General features: G+C 39.7%; 2 protein-coding genes across 2 annotated transcripts in view; both read right to left on the bottom strand.

The window, feature by feature from the left end:
* The window catches only part of LOC136255847 (histone-arginine methyltransferase CARM1-like), a 20,897-nt gene extending 16,911 nt beyond the window's left edge, over positions 1 to 3,986 (bottom strand). The window contains exons 1-6 of the mRNA XM_066048734.1: positions 3,803 to 3,986; positions 3,043 to 3,180; positions 2,122 to 2,243; positions 2,029 to 2,067; positions 1,905 to 1,970; positions 147 to 320 (exon numbers count right to left, since the gene is read on the bottom strand). Coding sequence (XP_065904806.1) covers positions 147 to 320; positions 1,905 to 1,970; positions 2,029 to 2,067; positions 2,122 to 2,243; positions 3,043 to 3,180; positions 3,803 to 3,935 — 672 coding nt within the window. The 5' untranslated portion in view covers positions 3,936 to 3,986. The remainder of the gene's footprint in view (positions 1 to 146; positions 321 to 1,904; positions 1,971 to 2,028; positions 2,068 to 2,121; positions 2,244 to 3,042; positions 3,181 to 3,802) is intronic.
* LOC136255169 (uncharacterized) lies at positions 3,987 to 15,985 on the bottom strand. The gene is made up of 8 exons (XM_066047888.1): positions 15,681 to 15,985; positions 14,827 to 15,594; positions 11,148 to 11,734; positions 6,734 to 6,812; positions 6,273 to 6,338; positions 5,707 to 6,033; positions 4,867 to 5,658; positions 3,987 to 4,637 (listed from the first exon to the last, which is right to left on the bottom strand). Exons 1-8 carry the CDS (start codon positions 15,924 to 15,926, stop codon positions 4,059 to 4,061), a joined length of 3,444 nt encoding a protein of 1,147 aa, XP_065903960.1. The 5' UTR covers positions 15,927 to 15,985; the 3' UTR covers positions 3,987 to 4,058.

Raw genomic sequence — 15,985 nt, 5'->3', positions numbered from 1 at the left:
TCTGAACAATTTGCTGCTGGCAAATAATAGCAGCATTTCACTTAGCTAACTGTTAAAAACCTTTTACTTAACCACAGACTGGGTAGTCGCCAGATTAAGATAACTGATGTTCTACCAAATTTCAGATTGCTTGTAACTATAAATACCTCCTCTATTTTGCCATGGATTACTACGATCTGATCAGCTAGTCCATTACTGGTGACCAACTGTTGACAATGTTCTGTGATGCTGCTGGCATCCACTGCATACACACGACTTGCACCAGCTTGGATGGCAAAAAATGACAATATCCCCGACCCTGTTCCCACGTCGAGCACCACCTATAGAAACACCACAAGAAACTTGACTGCAGCAACAAAATCACATAAATAATGTAAGAATGTATGTCTACAATAAAATGGAAATACATATAGGAGAAGTCTGTCTAGATATCTTGCCTGATGTATGCACAAGTGCTACTTACATGCAGTATGTGTACCAGTATATTGGTTGGTATACATTACATGAAAATGATGGTATGTATAATGGTCTATTCAGATCAAAATACTAACTGAAAGTGCTGACCAGCCAACCATGTGTACAAGTTGAGATACACAATTGTCAAAGTACTGTTCAATTTACAAATATAGGAGGAGTGTTGATATAATACAATATAGCAGACGGACACACACAGACACAGGTATAAAAAACTAGACAGGCCCAAGGCTGGTCTGTAGCTGGCTGTACATGCTTGCTTGGTTTAAGCCCACCAAGTCAATACTTTTTCTACATTTAAAGGGATGGAAGTGTATTTTCCGCCGGTTGAACGCCGGTTGAACAAAGTGAAATAGGCAGAAAATAGCTTCCTTCTGGTTTTTGATGGTTACACACGTGCTTATCACATGTGGGGTAGGCAACAGTATTACGGGCTTGAGGTGTGAAATAATGTCAATTCTAAACTGCGTTTTCTTGAATACAGGCTACCTCTATTCATCAGCATGACCAAGATAATAGACGCCCTGATGAGATCCGTCTCAGCCATAGTGGACAGCCAGAAAGCAACCCAGCAAGACCTCAATGAGAAATTCAGGAAGTTTTGGAGGAGGACATGGCAACTTCTCAAGACGCCACAAAACGGGCAATCAAAAGAGCCAAACAAGAGTGCTTGTTGGAGTTCTGTAGGAAGTGGCACGAGAAGCAGTATGTCTTCAATGTCAAGGTTGGTGACAGGATTGAAGCGGCAGCCAAGGTCAAGAAGATCAACGTGCAGATGGAAAAGGATGACAAGGTGGCTCAGGAAGCTGTCGGCGAGCTTCGTGCAGGTAGGCAGCTTGCAAGGCTGGGTGGTTAGGTAACAGTGAGGAGGACAACAAAAAGATTAAACAGGCTGACAAAGATTCTGACCATGAAGTACCCCCAGGGGAAGAGGGATAGTCTACCTGAGAGACAGAGACATCAGCCACCCTTGCCACCACCACCACCACCACCTAGCTACCAATCTTTTACCCCTCAGTGGCCCCAGCCAGGTCCGCTACCTCCTCCACCACCAGCAGTATTACAACCACCTCCCCCGAGGCAGTAACCAAGGCCAAGTGGCCCTTGCTACAATTACTATCAGTTTGGCCACTATCAGGCAAACTATCCCAGGTTGGAGCATATGTGGCAAGATATATAGTGCGACTGGGTATTGGTCTAATGTGTGTTTATCTATAGGGTCACTCCGCCCTCTTTGTCACCTAGAGCATGCCAATCGGGATAGCAAGGTGTGGGTAGCCACCCTATGCAGCTACAATCCTACAAGTCATAGAGTATGAGGTGGGGTGAAGGACACTAACAAGGAAGGAATTCTCATTTAATGTTCGGTTATTTAGGGAGTACTGTCACACTATACTATGATGCATATGGCAGCAAAATAAACAACTTACTTTATTTTTGAACATTTCACAATTCTGCAGGAAGGCTGACTGGAAGGTAGCAGTCCGTATATAGTCCTAATAAACACAACACAACCATCATCGATATATCACATTCATTAGAAGGCTTCTTTACCTGTAACATGTTCTGCTGTTGGCACAGGTGTCCGTACCACTGAGTGGGTGGAAACAACAGATCATGTGATCTGCAAATCATCATACATCCTACCTGGAAGTAGTGTGCAGCTGACGCTTCCTCTGTTCGTAGGTTGAAAGCACACTTCTTTTGTTCTTCTTTGTCATGGTTCGCTCGACATATACTCACCAACACTGTCCATATCCTTGTTGCCTCTATAATGGTGGATAACAGACAAGTGAACACAACAAATACAGTCATATAATAACAGCTTTACAGAAACATGACTCTGCGCAAAGTGTGAGAAGCTGGTATGGAAAGGGCTGTTTAAGCTAAAACAATTTCTTAAAAATACCTAACAACAAATGTCAAGCTATGTTAATGTATATATATATATATATATATATATATGGGGGTGGAGTGTCTATAGGGTCACTCCACACTGCTGCACGTAGAGAGTATATGGATGAAAGATTCTAAGATACGTGCTTTCAATAGCTTCTATATATGATGAACACAACATTCCTTTACTCAATAGATATTTATCAACTCATTCATGTAGTGAGATAGTTATCTCAATACATCAAGACCAGGAATATACCCACAACCACTAGCTGGCACACTAGCTGGCACACTAGCTGGCTGTAGGCACACGCCTAGTTTACAAATGCTCTAACAAAGTCAGTCATATAATTATTTTCTACTAGAACTGTAACACAAAGCTCCAAGAAATTATATCCTGGCACAAGAAAAATCATGCTTTCATGAATATAGTAATCAAAGTAAACAAAAATTATAGGGAATTATTTCAAGACAAAACAGATGCCATGGTCAAGCTATGACACCGTACCACACCAGTTCAGCTCCAGTGAAGAACAATGAAATAAGAAGTAATTATTCTGTTATAATACACTCTTGTCAAGCTCATCTAAAGATAATCAATAAATGTCCTAGGGAGTTCCCCTGGACAGGGCATACTTATTAGAACACAAACATACGTGCATACCACTTTACCTTCTTCATTGCGTAGTGTTAACAGTACTGAACTGTGGTCGCTGTGGTTGTCACTACCCAGTAACACTGATCTTCCTCCTCCACTACGAAACACCTCACTACCATCATGTAACAACACATCAGCCACTAACTGATCACCTGTGGTAATATACCAACATTACACAGTGGTATAATTGTTAGGTAATATTGAAACCTTTTAATAAGGACTGAATTTCCGATTGTGAAAATTTGTTCTTTTCAGGGGCCAACTTGCATGCGTATGTTACAGATGATTGGGAGACCATAAACGAGCATCCTGGTGTACATACATGCTTAACAAATTCTTCCCTATCACTGTACATCTGTACCATTGTAGGCATGCACCGTTTTAAGTTTGATTGTCATCAAAATCTGTCCAGTGACAGTATCACTGGCCACTGTAGGTCTGTTAGTATGAACACATGTAATGGCATTGTGGGATACCAATGAGCTTGGTTAGCCAAGTAATAATATTTAAAGACAATGTACACAGCTAACTAATTACATTCACACTTTCAAAGTTGTTGCATGTCCAACATCTGTACAGCTTCTTGTCACACTGGGACTCTGTGTGCAGTAATGCTAATAACATAACCCAGGATTCCATCCTTGCTCATGAAATGCCCACCACTAAGAATAGTGATAGAGTGTGTAGTACTGTGTACACCCCTAGGAATAATTCACCCTCGTTCACGTGATGAGAAAAGCACGTGTATCGCGTAGTTACGTTGTGTGCACTCACCACATTTCAACTGCACTGAACACGCCTTGCCGTGAGGCCGAACTATCAGGATACAATTATCGGACGACCCATCCGCGCGCAGCTCCTCGTCTAGTCTTCGTACCGCAACTCCTTCAAAGACCAGCTCGTCCATATTAAATTTTAAGCATGTGATCGTAAATAAACGCCACTGAATATAAGCGCGTCTTAAATAACATTTTGTAGGTGCTTAACATATAGAACAATGAAAATGCACACATACAACTATAGTCTAGTCTTATACAATCAGACTGGCTATGATGAAGCCACAGGAGATCACACAGATTACAGCAAATACAAGCACAACAAACGGATGGCTCAGCACAGTTGAGTAAGGAGTATAGTAAGTCTTCTCTTTCAAACCAAGTCCATTGCTCTTTCTCCTTCCACCACTGGCTAGCAGAGGCAGCTCTTCATTGACACGTGCTTGTGATTGCTGATCATCAGGTACAACATTCTTGAAGGTCTTATAACAAAGGTGTTGTGACCGTAGCTGTAGCATCAATGGGAAGAAGTAGCAGATGAACAATCCTAGGAGACCTCCATACGTCACGACATAAACAAGGTTGGCTACAAACAGTGATGCTATAATAGGACAAACAGCACACACAAGCCTAAGAAGTACCAGTATCACTTTGCCATATTTGTGCTTGTGAATTAGTGTAGTATCAGACCCAGTGAGCAATTGGAAGAGATTATTACTGGTCGCAAACACACCCAGGGGGTAAGCACTACACACATCCAACGTTGGGAACAGTACAATATAGTAGGACATAACACGGAGTGCTGTTGATGAGCTGTGGTGAGATAAGTCCACCTGAGGAAGAGAAGAGCAAACAAGACACTGACACAATTAAAAACTTCATAAAAGATTAGATGACCTAAGCTAATACTGTCTACAATGTGGTCATCTATTGAGGTTACATCATTTAATTTTGCAATTAGAGGCAAAATGTATTTAAATGTAAATTCACTCTATGTAAAGCACACCAATAATTATCTACTCACAGGTAATTTACTACTCTACTAACTCTAGTATAACTCACAAAGTTCAGCGTTGCCGTCTCCTCAATGCTGCCTTTGAACCACAATGACATGGTCACCCCTAGTGACAGGTAGAGTATCGTGGTTGAAGAAAACACTACGCCAAAAAAATATCCCAGCCACCTCTTTCCTTTGATTGGCTGTGTCATCGATGGTATCCCAGAATGAAGGATCTGTGCAAACACAAATATTGGAATAGCTGTAATCCATCCTTTAAAATCAAACTTCAATATCTCATGACCATATTCATGGTAGGAGCCATTGTACGTGGTGGTCTCATTGTAAGGGTTGTAGCCGGGATTTTGTATAAGGTTAGCAACAGAGTAAATGATTAGACATCCAAATGTGAAGAACCTCATCAAACCTAACAAAATCTGTAAGAACTTTTGTTCAGTCAACTCCACTAGTGATAGTGGTACTACTACCAGGGCAAACAACATGATACAGAAACGATAAGCTCCTAAACATCCTCCACTAGGTAGATTACGATCGTGAAAGTCTTTTTCATGACATTGTGACAGTGAGCCAAAGTTAAGAGGAAGGTTTGATGCCCAAGCAGATCCTGCTACAGTGGAACTGGCCCAGTATGAAAAGAACTGATACACACAAAAGATCACTAGGTAGAAATACTTCAGGTATCGGTTGAAGAATATCTCACACATTTCAGCAGCTTCAAACTTTCTTGTTAGGAGCAGTTTAAAGTTTGGATGTGCACCTTGTCCAGCATCAAAGTCGCTGGACTCAGTGCTGGATGTTTCCTCTGCTTCTTTCTCTTTACGCCAGTTAATTATCGCCTAACAAAGAACAAAAGGTGCAAAACTGCTATTGGTGTCTCAACTAACCTGGGACCTAGCCATTGACTCAATGATCCAATTCGCAGCATTCCAACTGACAAAAGACAGCGCCAGTAACGTGATGGTACCCGTGAGTGTTCCTGCCTGGTAAAATCCATACGGGACGCTCAGGAATCCAGTACCAACGATGTAGTTGATATTAAAAAAGAAGCCGCTGAATAGCCCTACGGATTTCGGGTTTTTTTTCTTGTCTGAATCGTCAGATTCTTCTTTCTTACTTCCAGGCATCCAGGAGAGTAGTTTTCGCTGCATGATTGATCCCGCGCTTCTCAAGGAGGTCACCGCCTTACCGTTGCCTCGTGATTGAACACGTGATTTGTATTACCTTTATTATCCGGAGTACCGGATACCATATTATGCAGCACTACTCATTGTACAGCTGTACTGTGGTAAGTTGAAACAGGCCATGCTATGGAAGTGGTCTGTCAAAGAGGGCTTTGATGGACAACTAGACATTTATTATTAGATCTGTTCTATACTATTATATCTGTTTTCCTTCCTGCATGGTTTATTGGGTAGAACAGTCCATGTTGAGAGAAAGCTGTTTTCCTTACCTGTGTGGCTAAGGGGTCTTGGTGTTTTTGATTCTTAAATTGCTGCATCCCAGCAGCATTCCTGCTCTGTGGAAGTAAATGCTTGCCTTGTTGGCTTGATTATCTCTCAAGTACATCAGTGACTGTAGCCATTAACAGTTTCAGGAATTCACTCTAGGCACTATCAGGAGCCAATCATTTTAGATGAACTTCCTCCCAGTATGTGCTCCTCAGTTAAGCTAGCTCAGGAGAAGGGTGCATCCAATTGGCTGCCTTGTCTTTCATTGAAGTCTCACAGCTTTGTGCTTCATAAAACTGCTTTTCATGACGCAATTTCACTTTCTTATCATTCGCTACCATCTGCCTGCCCTACCTCCTATGCTTGTGGTCACTCTTTTACCATAGAATATGCTTTGTCTTGCCAAAAGGGTGGGTTTATTTCTCTGAGACATAATGAAATACGGATGTAACCACCAACTTACCTTCTGGGGTCTCAGTGTAACAATGTTGTCACTGAACCCCACCTTCAGCCTCTTTCTGGTGAGATCCTTCAATACAAAACTGCCAACCATGACAATAATGCAAGGCTTGACATTGCAGCCAATGGTTTTAGGGAGGAAGGTCATATTTTGATGTCAACCCCAGTGCACCCTAAAATCAACCTCTCCATAGATGTCACGATAGGGAAAAGAGACGTGAATACCAACAAAGGGCTCATGAAGTAGAGAATGCCTTATTTACTCCTTTAAGTTTTACCACCACTGGTGGAATTGGTAATGCCGCTACTCAGTTTTATAAGAAATTGGCCAACCTCTTGAGTGTTAAGCATGGTCATTCTTTTGGATTGGTGATGGGATGGGTGAGATGCATTCTTTGCTGAGATCTGCAACTATGTGTACTCATGGTGGTCGGTACAGTGTGCATTGTCCAGTTTCAGAGGCACCGACAGGTCGCAGAAACTTGTATTTATGTCCTTTTTTGCTGTTTATATTGTTCGAGTAATAAATAAATAGAAAATACTGTACTTGAGTATGACATGTTTAGCTATTCTAGGATTTTTCCTTTGCATGGGCGGGGAGTCAGGAATTTAGGGGTGGGGTTATTATGTGAAAGTCTGTATGATAGCTGACTACACTTGTTCGAGTTCACAGCTATATAAAATATTTGAAAACTATAGCTGTAGTCATTTAAGGCTGTGTCATGCTTTAGATTGTTTTGTGATTTGATAAAACCAGATTCTATGGTTGGTAGAGTTTGATGCATTAGTGTTGTAATGATGACAATGGTGCAATATCTAGAACACCTCATCTGCTGAATAAACTAGCTGGCAATCAGTTTGTATGAGACATTGTATTGGCCATAATTGCATGATATCTACTCTAACAAACTAAACTAATCTGGTTGGGTCTTCCAAGAAAAAAATTAAAATGTAGGCTATTTATTATTAGGACATTTTTCTATGAAAGCGCCACTCTCAAAGCAAGGAAAGTTTTTAAAACCAGCTTAGATCTGAGGGTACTTTTGCTGGCTGTGCATGATAGTTTGGTTTAAACTTCACTAGGACAATTTTGAGAGCTGAGCATGCTATTTAGAGACTGGGTAAACTTTGGGTCTGTGATATAGCCATCAGTGCGTAGGAATTTTTGAAAGTCATATATGTACCCTAAGTATTTTAAATTCTGTGAATGCTATCCCACTAGGGACCTGTGAGAAGTAAAGCCTGTGAATACAGGAATTAGACCATCTGATGCTGAATCTGATAGCATTTTAAGGTTGTGTTTGTTTAGACTCATGGAATGGAAAAAATTAATGTATTCCATAGGCGTGGGGACCAGGGGGGCCATGCCTCCCCCCACTTTTATGGGACAATGTTTGCAAGAAAAAATCGAGATACTCTAATAGAACAGTCAAGATCTAGATACTCTAATAGAGCAGTCACAGTATTCAGAGAAGCAGTGTAGCAAGCTGTACTTAGCTAGGCCTATGTATGTGTAGTTATAAATAAGGAGATATAGTTGGTGGAGGGCAGCTATTGTCAGCAGGCAATTACTTCTTTTTTTTGTCTTCAGCTTACAGCTGGCCTGGCCCCCTCGCTCTTTGGCCTGCTCCATCGCTCCTGAATTGTATTCGACACTTTGAGATAGAATCTGATCATGAGTGCATTTTTGATAGTTTTGTGTGCCATTTTAAAAGCAAGTATACAATACAGTGTAGTAATACTCACAATTTTAGTTTGAGGTTTTAGGTAGAGGGGTTGGGTAGTTCCCCCTAACATCCCTGAATACAACTAACATACATACACTACTATACACAACTTTGTAGCCAGGGGAGCATTTTTTCAGGGGTTCCTCATGATCTGAAATTTGAACGTGCGAGTTTGTAGCAAAAACACCACACTATCATAGTGGCAGCACAAAGATGCAGAAAAATGTGAACAGAACAGGGAAGTACATGTACAGTTACAGTGTAAAAGAAAACCCTCAAAGTGGATTAAGGAAGAACAAGGCTGTCCAATGAATGAAAACTGAAAATTGAGATATTCTAATAGAGCAGTCAAATGTATGTTACTCTACTAGAACAGCCATGTATAAAGACGCTAAATCTATTTTACTGGAGGATTTGCAATTGGATATCTATGTATTTGGATTGTTGCCCAGCCATAACTTGAACTATAATTGACATTTAGAAATCAATGGTGACTCCCACAATCAAGCATAGCTACACTGTTAAAATTCAGGTGTTGGTGTGACACCCCTAATTTACTACGATTGTATAGGGGTGTTGTGATATCAGTTACTTAGCAACGGTTGCTAAGTAACCATTGCTAAGGTAAACATCATTTCGAGACCATAGCAACAGTTGCTAAGTGTGATTGGTCTTTTGTAGTGGTTATTTTAAATACCTAGTAACAGTTGCTATGGTCGTCGGATTAATGTGCAATAGGACGGAAGGCTGTGGTATTTGGGATTAATAGTTCTTGCATCGTAAACAGGAAGGAAATTGTGCTCGGCTTCGCCTCACACTATTTGCTCCTTCCTGTTTACAATGCTCGCACTATTAATCCCGAATACCACACCCAGCCATCCTATTACATATACGAATATGAATGTTTAATTAGTACATGTGTTAATGTCCATGCAGTGATCCCACACAAGCAGTCAGTATTGAAGTCTGAGAGATGATTCTGGATTACTGAATTGCTATACAATTGCACAAAGGTAGGAACTTGGGATTTAGATGTTGAAATAGTACACACTCTACTAAGTTCTATTTTGAAGTATGTATTGTTATTCACAGCGGCGGAGGAAGTAGTTGATATGAGGGGGGGCTGGGCTGACCCAGACTTATTTCTATAGTTTGGTAAGGTAAGACCAAAAAAAAAAAAAAAAAAAAAAAAGGTCGCAACCAACTGACAAGAGCTTTCCACCTGACCAGCTACCATTTCTAGCTGATAAACTACATAAAAATCCTTTCATAGCTCGCTACACACTGACTACTTTATTAGAGTGACTGCTCTATTAGAGTATCTCGATCTTTATCACGGTTTTCAGCCCCACTCCAAGAAAGATAATTTCGGTGTGATATCATTCTGAGGGGGGGCTTTAGCCCCTAGCCCCCCCCCCCTTTTCCGCCGCCTATGGTTATTCACTTGTATGATGATACTAAGCCAGTGCATTCATGAACACAGTAGTGGTACAATATTTCAATCCTTAGACAGTTTTTGTATATAGAATTCGAAGTTGACATGCTGTAATTCCTATACATTACAAAGCCATGCATGCCACAGGATGGTTTCTGTGTTGAAATCACACCAACACTGTTGTAACTGATGATAGTTTTGTTTGCTTATTACTGTATTCTGTATTGCTTATGCACATTGTTGTACCACACATGTTATTTTGTTTTGCATGAGGTATTACAGTAAAAAAAACAAAAGCTATATACAGCTCACTACTCCATAACTTGTGACTACAGCAGTTTTCGATGAACAGATGTAATTAGCTGGCACTTAATAGGCATTTCTGAGAAATAACATGATGAAATTGTGAAAAAGTAATTATACCATAATTCCTTGGTTAAAAGTTATACCTTCAATAGTAGCCACACTTGAGTGATGCCACAATCGATTTTGAAAAAAAAGGACTTAAACATCATTTTTGAGCAATGAACCATGGTGGAGTTTAGTTGCTGCATCAACTAAGGTAATATACTCCACGGCATTTAACCAAGTATGCAGTATCGCCATACCATATGATATAGCTAATACAACAGTTTTGGGATATGTGACACTTGGTTTTCTAATTATCACAATGTCCTGATTTTCCTAGCAATGATCAGCTTACAGGCTTTGGTAACATAGTACCAAGTGTCCAGACTATGCAGGTGTGTTGATTAACAGGTTTCGCTCTAGCATGGTGAAGTCATTTAGCTGGGTTTGACCATGCAGGGGTGGATGCAGGGGGATGCACAGGCTAACATATACTAAAATGGTTCAATGATGTTCAACTAAAGCAATCAAGGTTGAAAGAAACTCAGTGGAGGATCCAGCCGAGGAAGGACAAATGATCCTCTTCCCTTCTCCCCCCCAATCCGTTTCATGCAAGATTGCAATATTTTAACAGAACAGTTAGTGTTTGCATTTGTTGTCCATTTGTTTTGTAGTTGCATGTTGTGTGTACAGTACGTATGTGGAGTCTCCTTTAGTTATCACTTATGGGATCAGTGAATGGGTACATCTTAGTACAGATATATAATATGCATTTACCTTCATGCATGTAAGCTGCTGATCGTATGATCTGTTTAAGAACAATACAACTACTGTACTATAGATTTTAAAACTAAAAAAGTGCATATAGAAAAGACACATGCACAAGCTACACTAGTTGACATTATCACTGGGATACAGTCAGACTGGTAATGACCAGACCACAACTGATCAAGGTAATTATAGCAAATACTACTACAATTATTGGATGACTGAACACTGTAGAGTATGGTGTGTAGTAAGTGTTCTCCTTCCAACTTAAACCACTGCTCTTTATCTCCTTGTTAGTACGACCAGCCAATAAGGGTAACTGTTCATGATCACTGACTGAAAATGATTCAATAGATTTTAATTTAGTCCCAAATGTCTTGTAACAAACATATTGTGATCGTAGTTGGAGTACTATTGGGAAGAAGTAACAAATAAACAGTCCCAGAAGGCCAGCATATTTGACGATATACACCAGATTGGCGATGAAGAGGGATGCCACAACGGGTAAAACTGCACATACAAGTCGGAATGCTATCAACATCACTTTCCCATATTTGTGCTTGTCAAGCTGTGTACTGTCAGAACCAGTAAACAATATGAAGACATTGTTACTGAGAGTGAACACACCCAGGGGGTAAGCAGAACACACATCCAGTGATGGAAACAGTACAATATAGTAGGCCATAACACGTAGAGTTGTTGATGAGCTGTGGTGTGCAATTTCAACCTATTGAAAAGAACAAAAAGATGAATGTTCGATCATATACATATCAGAGCATGTTAGCTATAATGATTTAATACTTCATTCATGTCATTTATACAAACAGTAAAGCTAACAGATTAATATCCACACAAAAACAGTCAAGCTGTGAAAAAATGGTGTGGCCCGAAAAAGCTTGGGTGAACAAAGTTGTGAAATCAAAGGTGGCAGCCAAGAAATGGCTGCAATGATGTTAATATTAAAAAAAGTTTAACAGCTATTATTAAACTTTTTTAGCATTAACATCATTGCAGCTATTTCTTAGCCGCCACCTTTGATTTCACAACTTTTTTCACCCAAGCTTTTTCAAGCTGCACCATTTTTTCACAGCTTGGCTGTTTTTGTGTGGATTTCACTTCTTTTTGTACTTTATAAGGCCCCAAAACCAGTCTATGGCTGACTTTAAGGTTTATTTTTACTCACATTTCTTCTTTTTTATACAGACACAATGATGCCGGATTATTGAGACAGACTTATAAATGTATTTCACTGCATGATTTACTTCAATATTTGATAATATTATTGTAATACTCTAATAGAATGCACATTTTTTGATGACTTTTAGTAGAACATACATAGAATATTCTAGAACAATCTAGTACTTCTATTGGTAGGTCTATGAAATTACAAATGTTTCTTTACATTAGCAGATTTAAACTAGAATTTTCATTTATAAAGCAGAAATTAAGTGAGGTGATCAGCCAAAGTGGTTCAGTGGTTAAGGATGCAGGTAATGGGTACAGAGGTCCCTGGTTCAAACTCTGGTAATTTGCTTCAACATTTTTGTGCACCTTTTTTACCACACGGTGTCTGCTCTATTAGAGTATCTCGATCTCACGATTTTACACTTGTTTGGTTTTTACTTTATAACTTTGTAGCTATAACTCTATTGCTATTCAAACTATCAAAAGGCACTGCTAGGATGATCAGCCTATCTACACACCAATTTTCAAGTTATTCATATTCTCGGTTTACCCTGTAGCCTTGACAGAAGTTTGATCTGTTTTTACGTGAATTAAGCATAAGAAAAAATGAAGAAACTAAAACAAACCTTTGAACGCCTGTATCTCGCAAATGGCTGTTGCGAATTTGATCAAATTTGCTGTGTGACTTACCCTATCTGGCTGGCAGCTATAATGCAAAAATGGTGTCCTTTGGAGAAGGGGCCATGGAGCTATGCATACGTGAAAAAGTTGTTTTCTTTCTTCTTGTCAATATATACTCACAATGTGTGGCATGCTGGCTTTCTTGACCACACAACACACTACCACGTGTCTTGATATCCGTAGGCTTTAATGTGACCTCATGTGCACTCAGCTTTAGCTCGATCATGCCATACTAATCTCTCATGCATGCTTTACATCTAGAAATTTTACTGAGAGTTAATCTTGTGGGTTCATATTCTACCAAATTTTGGCAATCAGGTTACCCCATTTTGTCATGAACAAAAGCTGTGATTGCTTTAGTCAGATCATTTTGTGATTAAATATCACAAGTAGAAGGAAAGATTAGGGAAAACGCACTGAGGCAAGGGAGCCGCCTATACACTTGCAGATATAATTAGTGCTAGCGGACATTTAATTCCTATACCTATGACTAAATTAGGGACTAAATGTTTACTATTATATCTGAAGGTGTAGGTGATGTCCTTTTGTTTCACTACTTTTATGGCTATGATCCCTAATCAAACTTAAAATTCCTAATTTTGCTTCTACTTGTCTTGTTGAACATATATAGCTAATTATGACTGGTGAACCAGCACATACCACATCAAAAGAGAGAATGGCCCCATACTGAATGCGTGCCCCAACTATCACTTCCTAAAACAGTGAAGTAGTTATTATGCCTGTTTTCAGCTATGTTCAGCCTGTTACACAGTGTTATGAACAAAAAAAAATTATGAAAAGTGCCTCATCAATCAATCCATTCACTATGGAAAGTATGGACAATTTCCATTACAAACATAGCAAAGCCATCACGCACTAGCTACTGCAAATTGATACCTTGCACTGTCAGCAAAAAGAAATGGGACACAAAGGTAAGTCATGATGCATACATTGCACGCACTGCAGTATAAAAGGCAGTTGGGCTGATGTGACGTCTAACAGTAAAAACTCAAGCCCGTAGCTTTAGCCATTATTCAGATTTACATACATATGCTTGTCTGAAAGTATCAGGCAGGCAGTTAGTTAGTCATTCAGTAGAAAATTCTGTTAAAGACAGTATATACTTTTTAAAATTCTGTAGCAACATACAGACGTGTTGCAACCTAAGGCATGGTCCAGTAAAAAGTTGCTATGGCTTTGGGTTTCTGGGGCAAAAAGTAAGTGTTGAGCATTTTATTGTGATACTTGCTTCGAAGCATTGTATTGCCTGATTCCTTCACTAAGAAGAATTAGTCACTGGAACATTGTACTTTTACCTACCAACTCACTTTGTAGTACCAGTAATATAACTTTCAGCATGATTCCTTCACAAAAGCATTTTAAATTTTTTCCTAGCATAGAGCACATAGGTTTTTTTGCCCACAAAAAATGGCATCTTATTGTGTGCGCGTGATTTTATAGAGTGCCACGCCCTAGATTGCAACATGTCTAACGTATCAGAAGCATGCATTTTTTTCTGTGACACTTTTGGGCTTTATTCTACCTAACTAATACTGCCACCAATACTGCCACCAATGTGCCATGGATGTATTGTGAGGTTGTTTTCTGGTTAATAATTTTTGTGAGAAACTGTAAACCTCCATGATCCCTAAATATACAGGGTGTAAAGCACCTCCCACCCAAAACTTATCTACACAGCTAGTAGATGCAGGCATAGCTCTTTAACAAATATACGGAAACAAAGGACAAAGGACATTTGCAGCAAAGTGCAGAGCATTCCCTTAAGCATAGCTAGTACATGTAGACACAGTAAAACTTGTAACTGATTTTAGACTAACTACAGCAAACATAATAATGAGATCACAAGCACATCTGTTTTACAATTATACATTAGGTGCATGTGTATGAAGTTGTGTATGTAAACAATATCACATCACAGATGAGGTCACTCACAAAGTTTAGTGTTGCTGTCTCCTCAATGCTACCCTTAAACCACAGTGATACGGTTACTCCTAGTGACAGGTAGAGCAGTGTTGTTGTGGCAAACACAGCACCAAAGAATACTTTTAACCATCTCTTTGCCTTGATGGGCTGAGTTAGTGAGGGAATGCCTTGATGAAGAACTTGTGCAAATACAAATATAGGAATAGCTAATATCCATCCTTTGAAATCAAATTTCAGCATCTGATGGCCATAGCTGTGGTAGGAGCTATTGTATGTAACAGTTGTATTGTAAGGATTGTAGTCCGGACGTGATGCAAGATTAGCGACTGAGTAAACAATCAAACATCCAAATGTTAAAAACCTCATTAAGCCTAATAACATTTGTAAGAATTTCTGTTCAGTCAACTCCACCAGTGATAGTGGTATTACTACCAGAGCAAACAACATGACACAGAAACGATAAGCTCCTAAACATCCTCCACTTGGAATAAGATTATGGTGATACTCCTCTTCATCACATTGTGATAATGAGCCAAAATTAAGAGGCAAGTTAGATGACCATGCAGAGCCAGCCACAGTACAGCTGGACCAGGAGAATAAAAACATGTAGACACTCAGGATCACCAGGTAGGCATACTTCATATAACGTCCAAAGAAAATTTCTGACATTTCACTTGTCTCAAATTTCCTTGTAAGTAGCACCTCAAACTTTGGCTGCTTGCTGCTACTGCTTGAAGCCTTTCCATTTTTATTGGCCTCTTTCCAATCAGTGATTGCCTGAGGAAAACCATTAACTATGACGTAAAGCCGCATCATAACTGAGCTATCAACGTATCTGGTAAACAATATCTTATACTTAATACCTGTGATCTTGCCATCGTCTCCACTACCCAGTTGGCAGAATTCCAGCTGATAAAAGACAAAGCTAATAACGTTACGCTAGCGGTGAGTGTTCCTGCGCGATAGAATCCATAGGGGACACCCAAAAATCCCGTCCCGACGATGAAGTTGATGTTGAAGAAAAATCCACTAACAATGTCAACAGATTTTGGTGCAGGCTCTTTATCTTGGTACACATTATCCTTCTTACGAGATAGCCAGAGACCCATCCCTAAGGCAATCTGCTAATCGAGGTGCTATTAAACTGTTGTTTGTGGCCCGGGGCCTG

This window comes from Dysidea avara, chromosome 5, assembly GCF_963678975.1.
Source record: "Dysidea avara chromosome 5, odDysAvar1.4, whole genome shotgun sequence".
NCBI classification, from domain to species: Eukaryota; Metazoa; Porifera; class Demospongiae; order Dictyoceratida; family Dysideidae; genus Dysidea; species Dysidea avara.
This window is presented reverse-complemented; position numbering and strand designations above follow the sequence as displayed.

Bases quoted from the DNA above. Each gene is read 5' to 3' on its own strand.
- LOC136255169 (XM_066047888.1), bottom strand. From the start codon at position 15,926: ATGGGTCTCTGGCTATCTCGTAAGAAGGATAATGTGTACCAAGATAAA. The intron at 15,595-15,680 runs GTATTAAGTATA...GGTTTTCCTCAG, and splicing joins AGACGATGGCAAGATCACAG to GCAATCACTGATTGGAAAGA. The intron at 4,638-4,866 runs GTGAGTTATACT...TCTCTTCCTCAG, and splicing joins AGACGGCAACGCTGAACTTT to GTGGACTTATCTCACCACAG.